The sequence below is a fragment of the Petromyzon marinus genome, chromosome 41 (assembly GCF_048934315.1).
Source record: "Petromyzon marinus isolate PM22_M1 ecotype Great Lakes invasive population chromosome 41, UKy_Petmar_22M1.pri1.0, whole genome shotgun sequence".
Classification (NCBI taxonomy): domain Eukaryota; kingdom Metazoa; phylum Chordata; class Hyperoartia; order Petromyzontiformes; family Petromyzontidae; genus Petromyzon; species Petromyzon marinus.
This window is the reverse complement of record NC_133707.1, coordinates 91,531-113,276: the sequence shown is the minus strand read 5'-3', so window position 1 is coordinate 113,276 and position 21,746 is coordinate 91,531. Positions and strand designations below refer to the sequence as shown.

General features: G+C 46.1%; 1 protein-coding gene across 1 annotated transcript; it reads left to right on the top strand.

Moving 5' to 3' along the window:
• Positions 1-7,992: 7,992 nt before the first annotated feature.
• LOC116950928 (uncharacterized) lies at positions 7,993-21,281 on the top strand. Its single transcript, XM_032969108.2, has 5 exons — positions 7,993-8,448; positions 10,840-10,926; positions 14,238-14,950; positions 15,786-15,947; positions 17,650-21,281. Exons 1-5 carry the CDS (start codon positions 8,433-8,435, stop codon positions 17,668-17,670), a joined length of 999 nt encoding a protein of 332 aa, XP_032824999.1. The 5' UTR covers positions 7,993-8,432; the 3' UTR covers positions 17,671-21,281.
• Positions 21,282-21,746: the final 465 nt, after the last annotated feature.

The following is a 21,746-nucleotide window of genomic DNA, read 5'->3' as shown; positions in this document are numbered from 1 at the left end:
AGCAATTCATTCTTACCACGAGCAATTTATTCTTACCACGAGCAGTTAATTCTTACCATGAGCAGTTAATTCTTACCACGAGAAATTCATTCTTACCACGAGCAATTTATTCTTACCACGAGCAATTCATTCTTACCACGAGCAATTTATTCTTGCCACGAGCAATTCATTCTTACCACGAGCAGTTCATTCTTACCACGATCAATTCATTCTTACCACGAGCAATTCATTCTTACCACGAGCAGTTCATTCTTACCACGAGCAATTCATTCTTACCACGAGCAATTCATTCTTACCACGAGCAATTCATTCTTACCACGAGCAATTTATTCTTGCCACGAGCAATTCATTCTTACCACGAGCAGTTTATTCTTACCACGAGCAATTCATTCTTACCACGAGCAGTTCATTCTTACCACGAGCAATTTATTCTTACCACGAGTAGTTAATTATTACCAAGAGCAATTCATTCTTAACACGAGCAATTCATTCTTACCACTAGCAATTCATTCGTAGCACGAGCAATTTATTCTTACCACGAGTAGTTAATTGTTACCAAGAGCAATTCATTCTTGCCATGAGCAATTCATTTTATTCCACGAGCAATTAATTATTACCACGAGCAATTGACTGTTGCCACGAGAAATGCATTCTTGCCACAAGTCCTGCCCAACGAGGCCCGCTTACTTTTCAATAATGAATGAAGGCAAGATGATCAATAGATGATCAATACCAATGACGGATTGGAGCCAAGGAACGGAATGCGACCCTTGCTCTATACCGAGGAGGTATTGATCGGGGAGCCACCGACGAGTGCGCCATCCATGCATATCTTGGTGGTATCACTGCAATCCATGCAGCATCTACTGCCACCTTGGATTGGTTGAAGAACCTTAACATTCAACTATGACATCTATACAAACATCGTTGCTTACAATGCCGTGCTATAGAAGAAGGTGGGCCAGCAAATTGCGGCTCTGGAGCCCCATGCGGTGGCTCTTTTGCTCTTCCCTTGCGGCTCTTCGGCTGCTCGCCCTTGCCTAAATCTTAAACATGATTTAACGTAAAGATAATTTATTACATATGGCAGGGAATGGGGTCACTTTGGAACGTCTTGGTGACAACAAAATGCACGGCAGTCAAACTGTGTTACTCTTTGGTTCTTTTGGTAAAGTCACGTAGAAAGAAAATTAATTAATAGAGTACGACGTTTCGATTGCAACACAAGCAACCGTCATCAGGTAGAACTAGATTTGAGAGAGAGGCGAAACGGAGACATACAGACAAACACAAGCAGAGAGAGACACAACATAGACACACAGAAACCCAATGCCTCTGTGTCGAGGCCTTAAATAGAGAGAGAGAGAGAGGTGGGTCTGCTGGGGCAGCTGCTGGAGCAGAGAAATTAGCATGTCAATGAATCCACCCCGAAGCGACCGAGGGAAAGAAGATCGAATAGCCCTATGAGAGCCTGGTTAATTTTTAGAGAGAGAAATATATTTGAGAAAACAAAATTTAGCAAATCTTTTGGAAATGTAATGTAATGCAACACAGATAGTCGGCTAACACACAGTTCACGCATAGCCTGGTTGATAACGATCTCCAAAGATTACTAAAATTAGAAGTTAAGTGTGAAATTTGACAGAGACACATAGAGAGAGAGAGAAAACAACTTACATCCTCCCCGTCAAGGTGGTTCAAACTTGATTTGAAGCTTTCGTGACTGCAGGAATTACTCTTTGGTGCTTTTGGTAAAGTCACGTAGAAAGAAAATAAATTAAATAATATAGTGGATTTCCACACATCTCTCTGTGTGTCTGTCAAATTTCACACTTAACTTCTAATTTTAGCAATCTTTAGAGATCGTAATCAACCAGGCTATGCGTTAACTGTGTGTTAGAATGTGTTTGTCATCTTGCTGTATACCTGCTGCCTTGTTTGTGTACACAGCTTTGCGCGAGTGATGCGGCTCTCCAACTATGTTGGTCAAGGACGAAAACAAAGGAAAAAAATGCCTCTTCTTCTTCTTTGAAAGGTTGCCGACCCCTGGTATTGAGCGATAATTTCAAGGTCGTGTGCAGGTGTTAGGTGGAGCATTACGCGAGGGATGGCGACGGTTTCAGGAGGTCATCATCCATCGATGGATAGGTCATGGCTGATTATGATGCACATTCAACACGACACACCCGCACGCACAATACAAACGAGACAATTAAAAACGGAACAAAATCATCCTAGTCTGGTATCGAATCGTGACCCCGAATAAGGGCAGTTCATGACATCGCTGCTAGAGTATTATCTGGCCGCTCTATGAATGTGCTGTGAAGAATGGCCATTGCCCGAAACGTCACCTCTAATATGTTTAAGGCAGTGCTGTTGATTAATGTGTTGCGTTACATTGTTAATGTGCTTGTGCACCGCTGCCACCACACGTTTGTTTCTATTACGAGTGTTGTACCCAATGGGCTCACATCCCCACAGGAGCCACTCGAGGCGTTTGAATTCATCAATGGACTCCCACCTTTTGACGATTCAACGTTTGCAATTCGATTCACGATTCAATTATTTTTCACGTGGTGCCGTGGTGGCGAGGTGTTAACTACCTCTCCTGATACACAGAAGATAGTGGGTTCGATCTCGACCCTGACGCCCTTGGTCACATGTATTTTTCTCCAGGACCTCTGATTTTTCCCTCCACATTTTTGAAACATGCGTGTCAGAGTATTTGGCTGCTGTAAATGTTTCCACATGATAAGCTACTTCATTGTGCTATCATTTGTGGCCAGGTCGCTTCTGAAAAAGAGCTATATAGCTCAACCGGCTTTACCTGGTAAACAAAAATGCATTGCGTGGTTGTAACGGCCACTAGTGGCTGCGTGGATCTCGTTAATTCATTGAAAACAACAAAGACCGGAAAAAGATCTCCCTGTATAGCCTTAACAGACTGATGGGGCAAATGCTGTTAGTGAGCACCTATGAAGGCCGGCACGGTACACGAGGGGGTGGGTGGTCAGTACTACACAGTACAGCTATAATCAATCGTACCGCAGTACTATTGTTTACAACTCTGCCAAATCGGTGGTCGATAGTAAAGACGGAGTAGCAGTCAGAGGCCGGGGAACACGCACGAGCGCCTGGGTACGTCCACCGTGGAGATGGAGCGATGCTGGATCTGGACGGATCGTTGCATCGCAAGACCGCGTCTGAGATGGCAACGGCTTCGGGGAGGTCTTCATCCAGCAGTGGATAGACAATGGCTGATTACGATGATTAGTTTGATGATAATGATCATCATACATATGCTGCCGGATGAAGGCTTCGCCGACTCGTTTCGAAAATGGGGGAATCGTTTGACCATACTTCGCCACGCTGGTGAGTGCGGGTTGGCGGCGGTGGTGGTGGTGGGAAGGATGAGTTCAGGATGTAGGAAGTCACAGGAGGAGGAGGATGAGGAGGAGGATAAGGCGGAGGTGGGGGAGTGGAGAGATATAAATGCTAATTTCCCCAGCAATGGGGTTGCGGGGGTGCTGTTCATATGCGTGCTCTACACAATGCTCCTCGCGGGCGGGCACCTTCAGGGCCATTGCAAGAGCAATCACAATGCTCGTGTTCACTCCCCCGCTGATGGATATAGACTGTGCAGACACCCAGCCGAACGCAAGACACTAGCTAATGCTGCATTGTTTTGAGTAGATTGCAGCCCCGCTCACGGCAGATTCGCTCATAAAGTATTTAATTATCCTGGCTCTTGAATAAACGACAATGAATCCCACCTTTGTGCGCCACTGTCGGTAATGTTTTGCTCGGTGCGCAGTCCCTCTGGTTTTCTAAACTCACTAATAAAAGCACAGTCGCACATTAGGGTGTTACTAAAGGTCGCATTTTTGTTGAAAATTGATATTAATGAAAATGGATATGTTAACTCTACTTATGATTCAGCATGCTGATTTGTAAACGTAGACTTAAATTCGTTCTTTTTTTTTACTCCCACGAAAAAAATACAAAAAGTCAGTCCATCTCTTTATTCTTTCGCTTGGGTTCATTGCGCACTGAGCAAATCATTGTGCCACCGCTCCACCCCCCACGTCTATATTAAGCATGAATATACATGGCTTTAAATAGTCAGTCATATAATATAATCGTATGCAGCCTCGTTGTACGGACGGCTCGGCATAGGTAATTCAATGTAATAAAGCGGCATGATTAAAACCAATTAAAATAGCATGCGTCATTATGTCGACTGCAAAAAAAAAGGAAATCCAGTCCGTTTCACGTGCCCAAACACGCGTGTTATAATTCATTGTATTGCAACACGCGGACGCCTGTGACGCGTAAGGCTTCTTTGAAGACATTCTACATTTGTGGCAGCTCACAAAAAAATGCATCACCGGATAAATTCCAACGTCTTTGTTAGTAAAGCGGCCCCTTCTAACCCTACTTGGTTAGGTATAAGGAGCGCTAATGACTCGCAACACTCACATTCAATCGCCTCTTCCCACAGATCAAACGTTGGAATTTTATTGGCATTTTACAACCGCGAGTGAGTGAAGAGGGCGGTGAAGGTAGGCTGAAGGAATTCCAGCTATCTTTGAGCAAACAGTATTAAATACTGCCACTTCCTACCTACGCAAATATTTCCACCATAAACTGTCCACGCTAAGGGCTCGCCAATTGATAAAATAATTGAGCGGAATCCGTCCGCTCATATACTGACTCTGTCCTTACAAATGGCGCAGTGAGTTAATAATACAAAAAAATACTGCCGTGAGACGCAATGGTTTTCACACTGCCGCCACGAGCCCCATGTAACCTGAGTTCGACTCCCGGCCACGACTATGACATGAGTGGCGATTGATACTGTATATGCTCGTGGTCCTGAACTTCCCCTCCTAGTTAGACTCGGCCTTAAATGTGCTCTGGGGAGACAAAGGCGGGACGACATGGTCTGTGGCCACACCACCGCCACGTGTGCTCGTACCCACCCTTCATAGGTGCCCACTGATAGCCCTTGCCCCAACCGCATGTGCAGGTGATATAGGTATTTGTTTGAAACGTAGGCTTTCGCGACCAATATTATATTCATAATACAGGTTGTTGGGTTAGATCGTCTAAGTATAACTGTGTCGTTAAACCCGCCACCACCCGACACAGCCAACCAGTAAGGTTTGTCACGTAAACAAAACGTGCCAATTAGTTACTACTTCAGCCCACCGGTGTGTTTGAGAGGAAATCCACAACAATTGTAAATGTTACGCACCTTTATTATGGATGATACAGGATGATACAGGGATATTAGTCCGTCGTGTTTTATGGGCAAATACAGTTAGTTGCCTGCGATAACACCAATTAATTACCGAGGAAAGCCTTACCCAGCCTCAAGACGTTTTTTCTCCTTTCAAGAGGGTCTTGCGTTGGGATGTTTGGCCAATATCATTAATGGGTGTTTGGCGTGTGTGAGGACATCGGGTTACCCGGAGAAACTCCCACACATCCGAGGGGATAGCGCTCAGCACACCATTTCCTGGCCACCCGCCAGCCTCGCGCCTACAACATTTGGCAAGCCCTGATGGTCAACCCCACTTGAGTACCAACCGGGCTCAAAATATTTGGCGCAGTGTGGTTTTGTCATAGGCGCTTGGAAGGCCTTTAGATTAGAATAATCAAAGTGGCAAACATATGTGGTATAAGCATATACAAACATATATGGTCCTTGTGTCAGTCCACTGGTGGATGAAGGCCTCCCCTCGCCGTGTGTGGGTTATTTGACCATACTTCAGATGCTGGTCGGTGTAGGTCGGTGACGGCATCGACGTGGGTGCATAGAACTACGGTACAGCAATATATTATGCTGCACTGCCCACTGCGGTCCACCGGCGCCTGCGACAATCCGGTTTGCTGTGCATGGTTGGTCATCCATCCAAAGCACATATCCATACTCAACTCTGCTGAGTGATTTGGCCTCAGGCAATGGCAGTTTTACCCACAAACAGCACACTCGGAGCACGTGGCAAAATTCCACGCGAACGTTCGTCGGCACGTGCTTCTCCGCACGTACGCGTTCGTCTACTGGCCAGACCCACAAGAGGTCCATGTTGTCAAGTAAACCCCTCACCTGGAATTCCCTGCGTAGTTAATGAGCCGTACTTGTTGGTCCCAAATCACAGAGCTGAGCCTCGGGTTTGGGATGCTTGGATGGGAGAATGCCTGAGATTTTTCCAGGGGCTGTGGTATATTGCTTTGAACGCGATGTGGCCAGGAGAAGGTGACGTGGTGGCTAGCGCACAACGCTATGCACCTGGCCTACTGAGTTCGATTGCCGGTTACGGCTAACATCAGTGGTTGAGTGATATCGGAACCTCTTGACCAACAAAAACAAATATCCCCCGTATAATTTTAATTGCTTTGGGCTTCGGCAAGTGCTATTAGGGAGCACCTATAAAGGCCGGCATGGCACACGAAGAAGTGGGGTGGCCAATACCCACCACCACGTATAAAAAAAAGTTGTACCCTTCCTGGCAATGAAACAGGAGGTGTTAATATTGTCAAACACCAAATAGAAACCTTTTCCAAGGAATCAATTACTACATTAACCACACACAGTACTTGTGGTGAACATGCAAACAGACATGCTCTGTTCATAATAAAGGTTTTTGGGTTAGATCGCGTTATTTATAAATGTGTCGTAACCCTCCACCACCCGACACGGCCAATCAGCAAAATAAAGTGTCACGTTGACAAAAGACAATTAGTTCACTACTTTAGCCCACCGGTGTGTTGAAGAGTGAATCCACAACATTTACAGTTTGAATACGACGTTTCGCTGGTAATTACATCCAGCATCATCGGGCAATTCGCCAGAATGGTAAAGCCCTCACTTGATCCCGGTCTTAAATAGAGCAGCAGGGTGACGTCATCATTTAACTCATTTCAGGTGCAGTGATTTGAGGCGGAGGGGGGGTATTGTAATTATATAATCGATTGGTAATCAGTCAATGGTTATGATTAGTAATGAGTTGTAGATTAGTAATTAGTTGTAATGTGTGTTATTGTGATTATATGCTACATTAGTAATCCGTTAATTAATGTTTCCCCTATAAGGAATTGTAATATGTATTATTTAATAATACGCTTCCAAGCCGCACTAAGCCTATAGCTATCAGAACGATTAAAGTTATTTCTGTTTCTCTCAATTTCAATGGATTCTCTAATTAGTCTTTGCCAGTAATAATTAGTTTTACACAACACTCCAACGTTATCAAAATCAATTGAGTGTCCTTGTTGAAAAGTAGTGAACTAATTGTATTTTGTCAACATGACACTTTATTTTGCTGATTGGCCGTGTCGGGTGGTGGAGGGTTACGACACATTTATAAATAACGCGATCTAACCCAAAAACCTTTATGAATAATATTGGTCACGAAAGCCTACGTGTTAAACAGACATGCTCTGATAATAATATATGGCATTGTCTTTGAAACTGATTGGCCTACACCAGAGGCAGACTTCTTTAGGGACTAGTCTCACCAGTGTCAGTTTCAGTTTCAGACCAGGGAACAACAAAGATTCCCGTATAGCCTTCACACTTAACAGACTGTTGGGGTAAGTGCTGTTCGAACAGAGAACGCCATCACACCGAGCAACAGCAAGCAACAGTCAAACAACTCCCCAATCATCGACACCGAGTGGAGGAGGAGGGGGGCCTTCAACCACCAGTGGATCGGCAAAGGTGTGCATATATGTCTTTGAAAAAGCCATTGTGACAGAGTTACTCTTTGTCTCGATTATGCATTCCGCAGCGACTCCACGCCAGCTTGGGCCGACGTTCGCTCATCGCAACTGCCCCGTTTAAACGAGATAATAGAGCCACGCATTTCACAGCCTTTCTCATTCCCCACACTCCCACCCCCCACAGCGGCCTCCTCCTCCCCCCACTACACGCCCCCGCCACCTCCCCACACCCGCCACCGCCTTCTCCCTCCCCACCATCTTCATCCCCCAGTCCAAAAGAGAACTATTCCCTACCCCCCAACCTTCCCTGGTGCCTCCCTCCTCCACCCCACCACCGTCACGGACGCTTGAATTGGCTCCGCACGGAGCTCAAACTCACTTTAGTTGCTGCGTAGCCCGCGCACGGTTGGCGCTCCGCGTGTAACCTCTGTGCCCCGTGCCACCACCACCATCACCCGCAATTATATTATTTCACGATGTGTGGCCAACTCATTATCCATCAGCGCAACGGAGTACGGTGCTGGTCGTTGTGAACCCGCGGAGAGAATATCGACGGCAGGGCTTGGTGTGTGGTTTTTTTTGTCCTTGTAATCATCTGCGCCGTTCCCGCTTTAGTATTTACAGGCGGTGCGCTTGCATTATTTTGGACTTGGGTTGTCCGGTGACCCGGAGAGGCGCTGCGCTTTTGGAAGTCTCCGCTTTTGATGGTCGAAACAACGAGTAAGTAAAAGTCGCATTCCTTCGCATGCAGACACGGACAGGCAAAACAAAGATCCGCCGCATTAGCCTTTAAACATTATCTTGGGGCAAGTGCTGTTAGCGAGCACCTTAGACACATACCGCACACAGACCACACACACGTGCGCTACGACTGACTACTGCGATGCACATTATTGGGTGCTGCTGCTAGGTTGGCAGTAACACAATTAACAAAACACTCGACACACTCGGCAATTATACTGTGGCCTTAAAAAGAAAAACAATATTTGGTTAACGTTTCGGGTAATGGCCCTTTTATTGCACATATCGAGGCCTAGAGCGAGTAGATAATAGTTGGATCAATCTGTCTTCTCTACACGCTATGAAGGACAATGACCCGATACTTCGCATGTTATATATTTATTTATTTTCCTTTCAATGCCACAATGTGTTATTGACGAATGTGTTGAGTGTGTGTGTGGGGTTTTTTTTCTCTCCTCTGATACGAAGACAGACGATTGTGTCCCGAGCCGTAGGTCAGTGCGAGTGGAAGCATCGCATAAACACAGACTTTGAGTTAAATACCATTTTTTCACTGGAAAAGTATTACATATTCTTTGGGTCTTTCGGTAAAGCCACGTCGATAGAAAAATAAAAAAAAATATCACGACGTTTCGATCGCCACACAAGTAATCGTAATCAGGTGAAAAACGTATTACGTATTCCATATTTGGCAAGGCACTCGAACAGCAACAGGAAGCATATTTGAACACGTCAATATTCGTTCGCTGGAATTTCTCCCATTACACAGTGTAATAACACATTTTGGGAAAGCCTGCTTTCACAATATAGTCATTTATTTTTGATATTGTTTATATAAACTAAGTGTGCTGTGCATTGTCTTGAGAGTAAATGAATAGTACTCGTTCATCGATTAATTCAAATACAACGGTAAGCGAAATGTGAACGGTCATGATTAATTATCGTGTGTATTACTGCATATGCCGTACGTTCCATAGTCGTATAATCAATACTTATTCAATCATGAATATACTGTAATGCATTCCCAATGTTGCGCAAAGCAACACAACAGGTGTGTTCTATACACAGTCGACGATTTCGCGTATAGCCCACAACAGACTCTTGGGGAATTTGCAGTTAGCGAGCACATAATAAAGGGCGGAACGACACACTATGGAGTGGGTAGCCAGCATCACGCCGGCCAGTAGCGTTTGGGGCCAAGTTGACCTAGAGGAGCCCCCCCCCTCGACCAGTTGAAATATTCGCCACTGTTATTGATCGTGAGTGGGAATTGAACTCGGTTTATCTAAGTTCGCAGAGCAGCGCGCTAACCACTGCACCGCCGCTCCTCGCTGTGTTATAAAACACATCGGTACACAACGAGCCTCTTTATTCATAGCCAGGTTAGAGTACACAATTGAATGTCTCTTACACAGGGAGGGAGATCCGAGTTGGAAGGTTTTTTTTCTTTCTTTCTGTGAATGCAGCACACCACACACAAAAAAACAGGAGCAGCTGCGCGTGTAGGATGAATAGTATGCGAAAAGTTAACGGTGTCAGCAGCGGTGCAGTGGTTAGTGCGCGCACGCTCCGGTGACTTCACGAGTTCCGAGGTCTGACGTACGTCTAGAACATAGGCGGCACCAGTTCTTGTTCCACCTTCACCAACCCACAGTGACACACCGTGGGTCTTCAGAATAGCAGTCGGAATATTTGTACTGGAGGAATCCGATGAGCTATGAAGCTCTTTTTCACAGATGTCTACTCTGACAAATCTTGCTGTGGCCGGGGACTGTGTTGTATTGGTGTGGTCTGGAACTGTTGTTGCTGTTGTTTTTCTACCTTACCCAAGCGTGAAAATTGGTGTTCTTATGCAATTTAAACCAATATAACTGCATCTATTTTATGTATGTTTAGTGATTTTCTTACCTTTCCTGTACTCTGCACTCCTGTCGTGTTTTCGTATTGTTTGTTGTTGTGACTTTCTGACCCACCCCTAATGGTCATCTGTGAAAAAGAGCTTCATATCTCATGGGATTTCTCCAGGATAAATACAGATTCTGATCGTGGTGAAGTACAGTCAAAACAACCCACCAGTTACTGATTGCCAAAGGTGGTGTGCACAACCAGAGATTGAAACCAGCGCGACTGGGCTCCAATAGTAATAATATCCGCCGTTAAGAAGTATCGACCATAGGTATAAGTATTTATGTATGTTGAACTTATTTTACACCGTACGTAGTAATTGGAGGCGCAGGGGAGGACAACAAACTAAACACAAAAAGCATTTCTAAAGAAGTGAGTTTTCAATATGAGTCTTTAGGATGCCTTGGCCCTGACGTTGCCGCACCCCCCCCCCCCCCCCGCCGTGTGTCTATGTGTGCGTGGCAGGCGGCAGTGGGAGTCCGCTGGGAGACGGAGTGGACATGTTCCGCCGCAGGAGAGACGCGTTCCGAGTGCAGAGCGCACGGCGCAATGGTAGGGGTCGTGCTGCTCTCACCCCCCCCCCCCGACCACGGGGTGTAGGAAATGGCGCAGCCTTGCAATTACTTTCCCAGGGATCTAGGGATCTATTGGGATTTATTTGGATTTGACTCCAGTGGTGTGCGAGTAGGTTCTTAAATGTACGTATGTATGTTGAACTTCTTTGGCACCGTACATAGCCAACCGTGCTAATTGTAGGTGCCGGGGAAGGACAACAAACAACACTTTTCTGCTTAGCATATTTGTTTACATTTAATTGCCTGTAATTGCCTGCTCACCACCACACTGCTGACAGAAGAGCCACTGTAGAGGGGTATATTTTGGCCTACTCTTCTACTCTTGGAAGAGGTGGAACTACCCACACTTTACCCCACCACACGTGATCTGCCGATTGACCAATTGCAATGGTACCCACATTTGTACTGCTGGGTGGACACAGGCCGGGGAAGACTTTGGGAAGTTGCCCATTGTTTCAACTGCCGCACCGGGAGATTGAGCCAAACTGGCGACCTCGAGGCTACGAGTGCATCGTGCTATCTGCCACACCACTGCGGTAGCTCCCCGCATGGGTAGAGCAGATATAGTATGAATATTTGTTCCCACCTGCACTGTTGGATAGGGTGAGGGTGAAAGATCAGGGTTGGAGGCAGGATACATGGGTGAGATACAAAGTTTGGACCAAATATATGGTACGGTGAAAAGTAAAACAGACTGAAGCCAAACTGAGCCAACTTTTTCACAACGATATTGTTCGGAGAGTGATCTCTAAAATGTTGCTCTTTTCTTGTAAGTAAATACAAAAAACAGATATAGGCTGACATGTAATGAAAGATGTTTGTTAAAACGCATGCAGTACACTATATGGGGGCACAAGTTATACTTTTGGATGAGCCGAGTTGTCGCAATTGTATGAGATGCATGATTCCGAAACATAATATTCTTATCCCACTTTACAGATTTTTTTTCCGTTCGCCAAATTGCCAGAAATTGTGAAAGCAGTCTCACTGAGCAAACGGTAATTTGCTACTTAAATAGATGTGCATGCTCGTGCATGGAGACAGGAATATGCGTGAGACTATGGGGCAATCAGAGCTATTATGCTGATCCCATGAGGTCAGACATTGCCAAGCACAGCCTCCTCCTGTTGGTTAATGCATGCATGCATGGGAGATTCTAAAAACTAAGCTAAAACATTTTTATTTTACCAGGAAAGGCCCACTGAGCTATATATATATTTTCAGAAGCGACATGGCCACAAGTGATAGCCCAATGAAGTGACCTATCACGTGCAAATTTATATCAGCCAAATACTCTGCATGCATGTTTCTAAATGTGGAAGGAAAAGCCAGAGTACCCGGAGAAAAATCCACGCAACCATAGGGGAGAGAGACATGCAAACTTCAAATATATAGGCGTCAGGGTCGGGATCAAACCCACGACCGTCTTTATACCAGGTGAGGTAGTTAACATCTCCCCACTGTGGCACCCCTTGTCCCGAGGTTGGTGATCTGGCCAAAACGTTCCCAGGGGATCCTCTTGTGAAAATAGACATTAAGTCGTCAAAGGGATGATGTAATAATGAATACATGCGTTCATTAATTAACGTGTGGAACCATCCCTCGTGATAACTGATGTAATCAGATGTTTAAGGGGGGTGGGTAGCGGTGCAGTGATTGGCTCGCTGTGTGCCATGAAAACCCAACGACATGAGTTTTGATTTCCAACCATGGCAGTCATCATCAGCGGCGAGTGATATCTGAACTGGGCGAGTTTCTCCCCCACTCCTAATCTCGACATGCACTGACCATCTTAATGATAATAATTTCATTTTATATCGCGTCACTCATGCAATTGCATCCCACAACGCTGCACATCAATTATACAGTTCTGTAAAAAAATACAAAACTAAATCCACACTACTTAGGAAATAAAAAAAACGAATACATAAATAACGACAAAAAAATAGACTAAATTAGAAAAAATAATCACAGAGAAACGAAATGAAAATAAATACATCTTGATTCCCATCTTTGGATTTCCCACTCACTTAGGCACAATCTCCAGCCCCCACCCTCTTGACCGATGCGGCAACCCAACCTCCCCCCCTCTCGGCTCGATATATAAGGACTTGTTTCAGCAGCCTGTTTCTCTATCCAACCTGAGGACGATTGCTTGTGTTACAATCGAAACGTCGTGATCTATTTTTTTTCTACCCACGTGACTTTACCGAAAGAACCAAAGAGTATGGATTCCTGCAGTCACGAAAGCTTCAAATCAAGATTGAAAATAAATAAATCCGTTTGGTCTCCATGACCCAGACCACAATCCCAAAATTTCGCCGGATTTTGGAGAACCTTCACTCGAGCGGTGGCGGAGTGGCCAAAAAGTTACAAGCCAGTTGGACAATAATGTAAATGGCTATTTTCGAGCTTATGCCAGGACAAATACATATGCCTTGAGTTCAGATTTGAATAAGTTAATTAATTTGATTTGTCGGATGTGTAGCGGGTGAGTTTTCCAGACTGTGGGGGCTGCACATGTAAATGCTCCTCCATCAATCGATGTGTGTTTAATTTTTGGGGTGGTGAAGTATGCTCCAACAACCCCGTCGGCACCGTCTTTGCGGGGGGAGGCCTTCATCCACTGGGGGTGACGGGGGGGATTTACAAAGGGAAGTAAATTAATTATGCGTTTAAGCTCCTTGCATTCGGCCAACATTTCGGCGCAGTCTCGCACAATGAGGCTCTTTTACGGGGGGGGGGGGGGGGGGGAAAGAGTATGCAAGCAGAGATGCAGAATTAAACCATTGCAGACGAGTCCACATGCAGATCAAAAGCTTACGTATTAAAGCAAAAATAGAGGAACTGTATGCAATTTTTCGCATTCAAGTGCCCGTAATTACCACCACTCGTAAGCTCTCAAATCTAAAATGTGTGACTTTTTGGCAACAGGCGTTGGACGCCAACCATAATGAACGTATCCTGAGTGGCTGAACAATTTTAAATCTGGCAGCGTTGCTGATGGATGGGGGGCTTTTTTATTTTTAAAACGCTGCACGACGACGTTTCACAAAGTGTGTCCCATTCGAGAAAAGTTTCAGGATGCCCATTGTTGTCAGAGAGGCATCAGTTGCACTCTTGCTCAAGTGCATTCAGTAAACACCACTGAGCACACACACAAACACACCACACACACAAAACGCCACATTAACACCTTTTATCGCGAGAGAGCTTAGCCTAATCTTTGATGCCGATCTGTATTCATCTAAAGGGTGGGACGGACCTTTGATCTCCCCCATCGTACAGAGGCTGATGCCGTTGTGGGATGCACATCCAACTCCGGGGTGGTGCTGAAGAAGATCCGCTCGCTCGACGCGTTCAGCGCCGTGCTGCCCAATTTGCCGGCGCCCGGCATCTCGGCCCGACGAGCCGCGCCCGTAAAGCTTCCCGGCCTGGACGTCCGGGCGGGGGCGGTGGCCACCCATCTCAGGGAGTCGAAGGGCATGCGTGGCCTGGTCAAGTGGCGGTCGTGCGACTCGGGCGTGGAGATGGCGCACGTGGAGAGCCTCCCGCCGTCGCCGCTCGTGCCCGGCGCGTCTGCCGGATGGAGCAGCGGGCGTGGCGACGGCAGCAGCAGTGTGTCCGACGAGACGGAGCCGGAAACCGAGCCGGACGCGGCGTTCCGGGCGGTGGCTGCGGCGACGGCGCCGGCAGGAGTGTCCCGGCGATCGGCCCGCAGCGCCGCGCTGCATGACGACGGGAGACGCACGACGTCACCAGACGTCGCGATGGGCGCCGGCGAGGGCGGCGGCGCGAGGGACCATCTCGGAGGCCGTCTGGACAGAGGGGCTCGTGGCCAATCTCTGTCCGACGAGACTGGAGGGTCGTCCGGCATGTCGTCGTCGACCGACGTGTCCCTCGCGTGGAGTATGGAGAGGGGGAACGCGTCGAGTCACGATGACCTCAACAGCGTGGAGAGCTGGGAGGAGTACATCAACAACCACACGCAATTAAACCAGGTGAAGGGCGACGTGAGGGGCTCTGAGCTGGTGCAGGGGGGTGGGGGCCACAAGGCAGAGTCGCTTCGTAGAGCCGCTGCCACGTGTGTGTGTGCGTCGTGTGTGTTTTTGGATTTTTTTCGGATATTTATTTCATAAGCCTGCATCCTGACAAGTTGCTGCATCTATATCCGTACGTGCTAAGCCTACTGTTAGACCGTTTTAACGTAATTAGAAGCATGCACGATTGGTGGAGATTAAGGGCACGATTTATTCCAGTTAAAGGCCGAGTGTGATGTGAGTTAAATCACAAGTAACAATCTTCGACGTGTTTTTGGGTTGCAATCGTGTGTTGTCTGTCATACAAGAGAACTACACAGCATAACCGCGAAAACCTACGCAGTTGGAGTAATATTTTTATAATTTAGCCTTGGTAGCAAGTGGCTCAAAAATACCTGGGCAACTGGGGAGAGCAGTGTGTGACATTTTTGGGGTTTGGCCACCCTTTTAAGACCAGAAGATATTTTCACAATTATGGAAACTTCCTGACGATGCTGGCTTGGAACTACCAGTGAAAGGTCGTACCCAATTGTTGAACGTTGTGGATTGCTCTCCAGAACACCCATGGTGTTGCCGAAACGGTAATAAAGTTGTCACGTCTGTTCACGTGATGATTTTATTAATTGGCTGCGTCGGGTGGAGGAGGGTGAACGACAACGCGTTTTACTTGCGCGATCCAAAAAAAAAGAATAGATCGCGAATTTACCTGCCTTGGTCGCCGTCGTTGCTGCTTCATCGGCCACGGCAGGAAATACGTACGCATCCCTCTGACGTTTGTGTTTGTCCGTGCCACCAGATGCGGTGTGAAGGAGAGATGACACCCGGCTCGGGGCTGTGCCACCTGGACCAGCTGTGCCGCCTCATGGAGAAGATGGGGCACCTCAAGGAGGCCAACAAGAAGCTCCAGCAGCAGAGCCAGCAGCTGCAGGCCGAGCTGCAGGCCCAGAGGCTCCGTGAGGTCCGTTCCACGTTGATTCCGAGTCCTTTTTTTTCATGATGACCAGGAGAGCAGAGTCGGGTTTCATTCGCTTTCTCCACTTGCAATCCACCATCCATACCATTGAAAACGAAATGATGAAACTATTTTTTCTATCTTAGCAGGTAAGACTCACTGAGCTGTGTAGCTGTGATTCAGAGGCGACCTGACCATCACAAATGATAGGCCAATGAAATGGCTTATCATGTAGAAATTGATAGCAGCGAAATACTCTAAATGCATGTTTCTAAATTTGGAGGAAAAAACCTGAGGACCCAGAGAAAAATCCATGTTCCCAAAGGGAGAACATGCAAACTCCAAATATACATGCACAGGGTCGGAATCGAACCCATGACTTCCTATATACCAGGCGAGGTAGTTAACATCTCACCACCACGGAAACCCTGGACCATTCATCCAAAAATCTAGACGTTAATTCAATATTTTGCTTTTAATTGAATATTTACGTAAATACTTCTATACTCTTTGGTTCTTTCGGTAAAGTCACGTAGGTAGAAAAATAAAATAAAACAATTGCATTCCAATTGCACAGTCCGCATTGTGTCATGAGGCTCGGTCCATTCTGCACTCTTGTTGGAGGCTAGCTCATAGTCCCATAATAGAGAAAGGCCTTACGGAAAGGGGTTTACAGAAATATTCTTCTGAGGTCACTTCAAGTGACCTCTAATCCACACTAGCAGGCAAATGCACCTTCCCACAAAATGTCCTTCTACACAAAAAATATTTGAGACATCTTCTTTGGTTCTTTCGGTAAAGTCACGTAGAATGATAATAAAATAATAAATTGATAAAATAAAATAACACTAATATTCTCACGACGTTTCGGCCACAACACAAGCGGCCTTCATCAGGTGAAGGGGGCGAGACTGTCTGGTAGGACAGCGCTGTCCTGTCTGGTAGGACAGCGCTGTCCTGTCTGGTAGGACAGCGCTGTCCTACCAGACAGTCTCGCCCCCTTCACCTGATGAAGGCCGCTTGTGTTGTGGCCGAAACGTCGTGAGAATATTATTGTGTTATTTTATTTTATCAATTTTTTATTTTATTATCATTCTACGTGACTTTACCGAAAGAACCAAAGAAGATGAATCATTGCAGTCATGAAAGCTTTAAATCGATATTTGAGACATTTTTCTTTGTTCGTTCAGAGTTGAAAATTATCCGAATTAAGTGAAAGCCCAAACTTAGTGTGATCACGATTTGTTCGTGCAGTCATTGGTGACTGGGATAAACTCTCAAGGACCTGATCTAATTTTAAACCAGGATCTCCTTGACATGTATGTACGTACGTATATGTTGAACTTCTTTCGCACCGCACGTAGCCAACTATGCTAATCTGAGGTGCGGGATGCCAGCTCAGTGCTCTGAGCAACCCAGCCACTTCTGACTTGACCATTTGAATGTTAATCTTCATGATAAACAAAAAAATGCACCTTCACTGCATTGTAAGAAATGTTTTTACAAGGGTTCTGCCTGTATCAATTACATTTGTGTCCGAGTAAATCAGAGTACCCCCAGAAAACCCGCCAACATGAGAGTAGAGCACTCAATCCGTATAATACCGGAGTTTGGTCAGCAACCTACTTGCTTCACTGCACGAACCATGAATGGAAAAGTGCGACACTTGAATTCATTCTGTTGTCTGTTGCCTGTTGCCTGTGTCCAGTGGAAGGCGTGGGATGTCTAGGCCGGACTGCAGCCCGACGCGCCAGGGCCACTTGTCATTGCCTTCGCAGAAACTGCAGCCACGGTGGCCAGACACGGATTGCTTCCCGAGGCAACCCTGAAACCCAGCTGGGTTCAACGGCACCGGAGCCCCCGCGGACCAGAGGGGTTCTCCAGGCATCAGGCTACGATGAAAAGGGGGTGAACTTGGGACAGGGGGCTCCAATTAACTACTTGGCACCAGGGCCCACGCCAACCAGACTACTACACCACTGCCACGACCCCAGGGTCACTGGCGCGAATGAAATGTGAATGCGCCCGTGAGTTTATGGAAAACTCGCTGAGGAACTTTTGAGAAATTCCACTGCCCGACGTGGGGTCTGGAGAATGATTATTCTGAAGGGTTCTTTCCTCCCGCCCCACACCTTAGTGCCTCTCAACTTGAACCGTCCCCTTCCCCGTGAGAGTAAGATGCAGCCACCCTTAAAATGTTCCCTTGTACTGTATTTTTAAGTAACGGACCGAGAGTTTATACCCATACATACGTTGTGTACGTTGATTTTAGAGAATCCGCTTGACGACTGCGTTTGGGGTCGCCAGACGGATTCTGTTTGTACTTTCGACAACGATGCGTATCCAGCGGTGATGTGAGCGGTGATGTGAGCGGTGATGTGAGCGGTGATGTGAGCGGTGGATTGTCTACGTCATCATTGTCTTCCCTCGAAGACTCGCGACGGCGGTATGTGACTTCAGCAAAGACATCCCAAATGCGTGGGCTGTGAGATCCATTCATGAAATATTTGCCCAAAGCCAATGCAGCATTAACGTCATTTTTTGTTTCTATAAAGTTCGCTTTCTGGAGTCAATGTTCGTGACTCATCATCTCGATAAGAGTTTGTGTATATAACATGTACCTTTTTAAATCAGCCAATGCATTAAATGCGTGTTGACCACATTTAAACATTTTATAAAATAAAAGTTACAAAAGTGACCGTAAAAAACTGCTTGGTACATTCAACACAACGTATTTTATTGTTGTATTATTTAGGATTGAACGAAATACTTTCGACATGCAGTTATATATATTTTTTATATATTTAAGCAGCAGGAATGTAGTAGTGTACAGCTCTTTATTACAAGTTTACCGGTTCAAATGCAGGTTGAGGCGGTGGGGGGGGGTGTACTTCAGTCCTTCATCCATCAAGGTCGATAAAATAGATACCACTTAGTGGGAATTCAACAGTGGTTGTCCTATAATAAGAATGGCCCCCCGTCCATAGGATTGTGTAATTTCCACCACTGGCTCAGGAATGTAACCGGGAGATTGAGCACTGCCCCATGTTGCTTGGAATAGGAATTCACTTTGATTTTGACTTTTGAGATGTTAGGAATTTTGTCACGCATCCTTCCCTGTATACTTTTCTAGCGGCCTCTTTATAGATCGCAAAGTAATGAGACACTCCCCCGAGCCGTCATCTGGCTTTTTACCGGTTGGGAATTGTGTCATGCTCGATACGTTGCGATTGCGAATCTCAATTGGTGTTTACATCGGCGTCACTGCATTTAATGTCATCTGTATTGAAGTCATAATTGTGGGTAATGAGGGAATTGAACCTCGAGCTCCATTTTCATGGGTTTATTTTCGTGAGATTTAATCACTGCATGTGAATTCATTTCAAGAGCTTTGTTTACACGCACGCTCATCACCGGCATGTGTCCTTTCCCCGGTTCATAAGTCTACAGCAGAGACAAAGATGCCATGTTTGGTCTTCTGGCTATCTTGACAAGGGCTGTTTAGTGAGCACCTATTTAGACCGGTTTCTGCAAAAGAGGAGGTAGTGTGACCAACGCCCATCTTTGTCTCCCCAGTGCTGACTTTGACACACCATACCAGGTACTTATTTAAGGCTGAGTCAAGCTAGGGGAGCGCCAGTATATGTTCAGATACCATTTGCCATTAACAACACTCCACACCTCCGATTAGCATGGTTGGCTACGTACGGTGCGAAAGAAGTTCAACTTCCATACATATATGACCAAGAATCGAACCGAGGCCGCCGGGTTTATGGCGCTCCACTAGTCCCTTATTTTGTATTCATACATCCACACGCCCACGGCGAGTATTCTCACTCAAACTCTCACTTGACCAAACCAGAGACTTGTAAACGGATAATATAGATGGGGGCATATCACACACAAATGGAGAAAAGCAGAATTACGTATGTATGTATGTTTAACTTATTTCATGCCGTACGTAGCCAAATGTGCTAATTACAGCGCCACTGCGCATCTTGTACTACAGCTTGTGTCCTCAAAATACTGAGCTTAATCGTGGGTGGGGGTGGCCTGGTATATCCATTTTCTTAACAAATCCCAATTATTTCCATGAAGACCATTTACAGTTTGTCATACTATTTATATGTCGGGGGTTGACTCAATCCTTTACCCAACTAGGTAGATAAAAAGAGTGCCACTTAGTAGAAATTCAACGGTGGATCTCCTTTACCATGGGAATGTGGAATTTCCACCACTGGCTCGGGAATGTAAGTAGGAGATGAAGCACCGCCCTGTGTTGGCTTGCATGGGAATCCACTTTCATTCTGACATGTGATACATTCAAAAATGTATCGGATCCTCTCTAGTTTTTCCAGTGGAGTTTTTTTTTATTTCACAAGTATGGTAATGAAAACAATCATCTGGAAATTAGTATTATTTGATATATATATTTTTTTAAGATAAAATTACACTGCTGAAAAATACCCTCACCAAAAAATAACAACCGCAAGCCAATTTCCTGGAACCTCGCAATCCATTTTTGCGACATCAGTCAATTCTGTTAGTGTGCAGTACTCGGCTGGGACTGCCTGGCAGGTGACGTTTCTTCGCAGCGTCGAGACGGGCATTGCTTTCACATCGCCCTTCAGCTTTTGGAAAGCTTTTAGGAGTTCGTCCCCCCTCCCCCCCCCAAATAAACCTCTATTAGACGCGGGGGTGTGGTGGTGGTGGTGGGGTGTGAAGGCAGGATGCTGCGTACGGTATATCCGCTGCCGTGATTTCAAGGACACTGCCGATAACCATTCACAGCTCCCACTGGCGGGGGGGGGGGCATTGTGAATAGGAATTGTGCCGTTTTGTATAAATTGTTTGGGGGGGTGTTAAAATACGCAATTTTGCTTGGTGACATTGGCCACGCAATGGCCTACTTCGAGAAAATTATTGCGGGGCTGTAAAGATCTGTTTTTTTAAATAGCCACAACGTAATGTATGTGTATGTTGTACACTTAAAGTGCACAACGCTGTGTGAATATATAGAAACAGCACATGTTTGTAATGTACGGAACGTAGGATATAAGGCGGGCGAATGGGGTCCCATTGTGACAAGCGGTGAAGCACCATCTGGTGAGACTCCGCCAACAGACGCATCGCTCGGGCAGGGGGTGGCAAGGGTCAATCCTTTGCAGTGGAATGCTTTGTTACTGTTGAAGCACTTTGTTGGGGTTTTTTTTAGTCATTCTGCTACTACGACGGGTGTCTTTTTTTGAGAAAACAAATGCTGCCAAAGATATTGAACTGAAAGACAAATGCAAACGATATATAAAAAAACTTTAATAAACAAGCATTAAAACAATCGTATATATTTTTGTCTTGCTATATTTTTTAACCTACGTGTGTTTTGGTGACCTATCCAGTTGCACCACGCTTCTCCCCCACCATACAGACAAAGATCCCCAGTATAGCCTTCACAAACTACTGGGGCAAGTGCTGTTAGCGAGCATCTATGAAGGCCGGCATGCCACACGAGTGGCTGGGTGGCCAGCACCACGCCCGGCCGCCTTTGTCTCCCCAGTGACGATATTTACACACCGCACCAGGTACTAATTTGATGTTGAGTCAACCTAGGGGAGTCCCAGATAATCGTCACCAGTGTTGACCGTGAGCAGGAATCGAACTCGGGTCGCTGGGCTCGTAGCGCAGTGCGCTAACTGCTACATCACCGCCCCCCGAGAAAAAAAAACGCACACACACACGAACCACACTCCTAACAAGTGTGCTGCAATAAAGTGCAACTAAAACCTTGAATCGCCCGAAAAGTTCCCC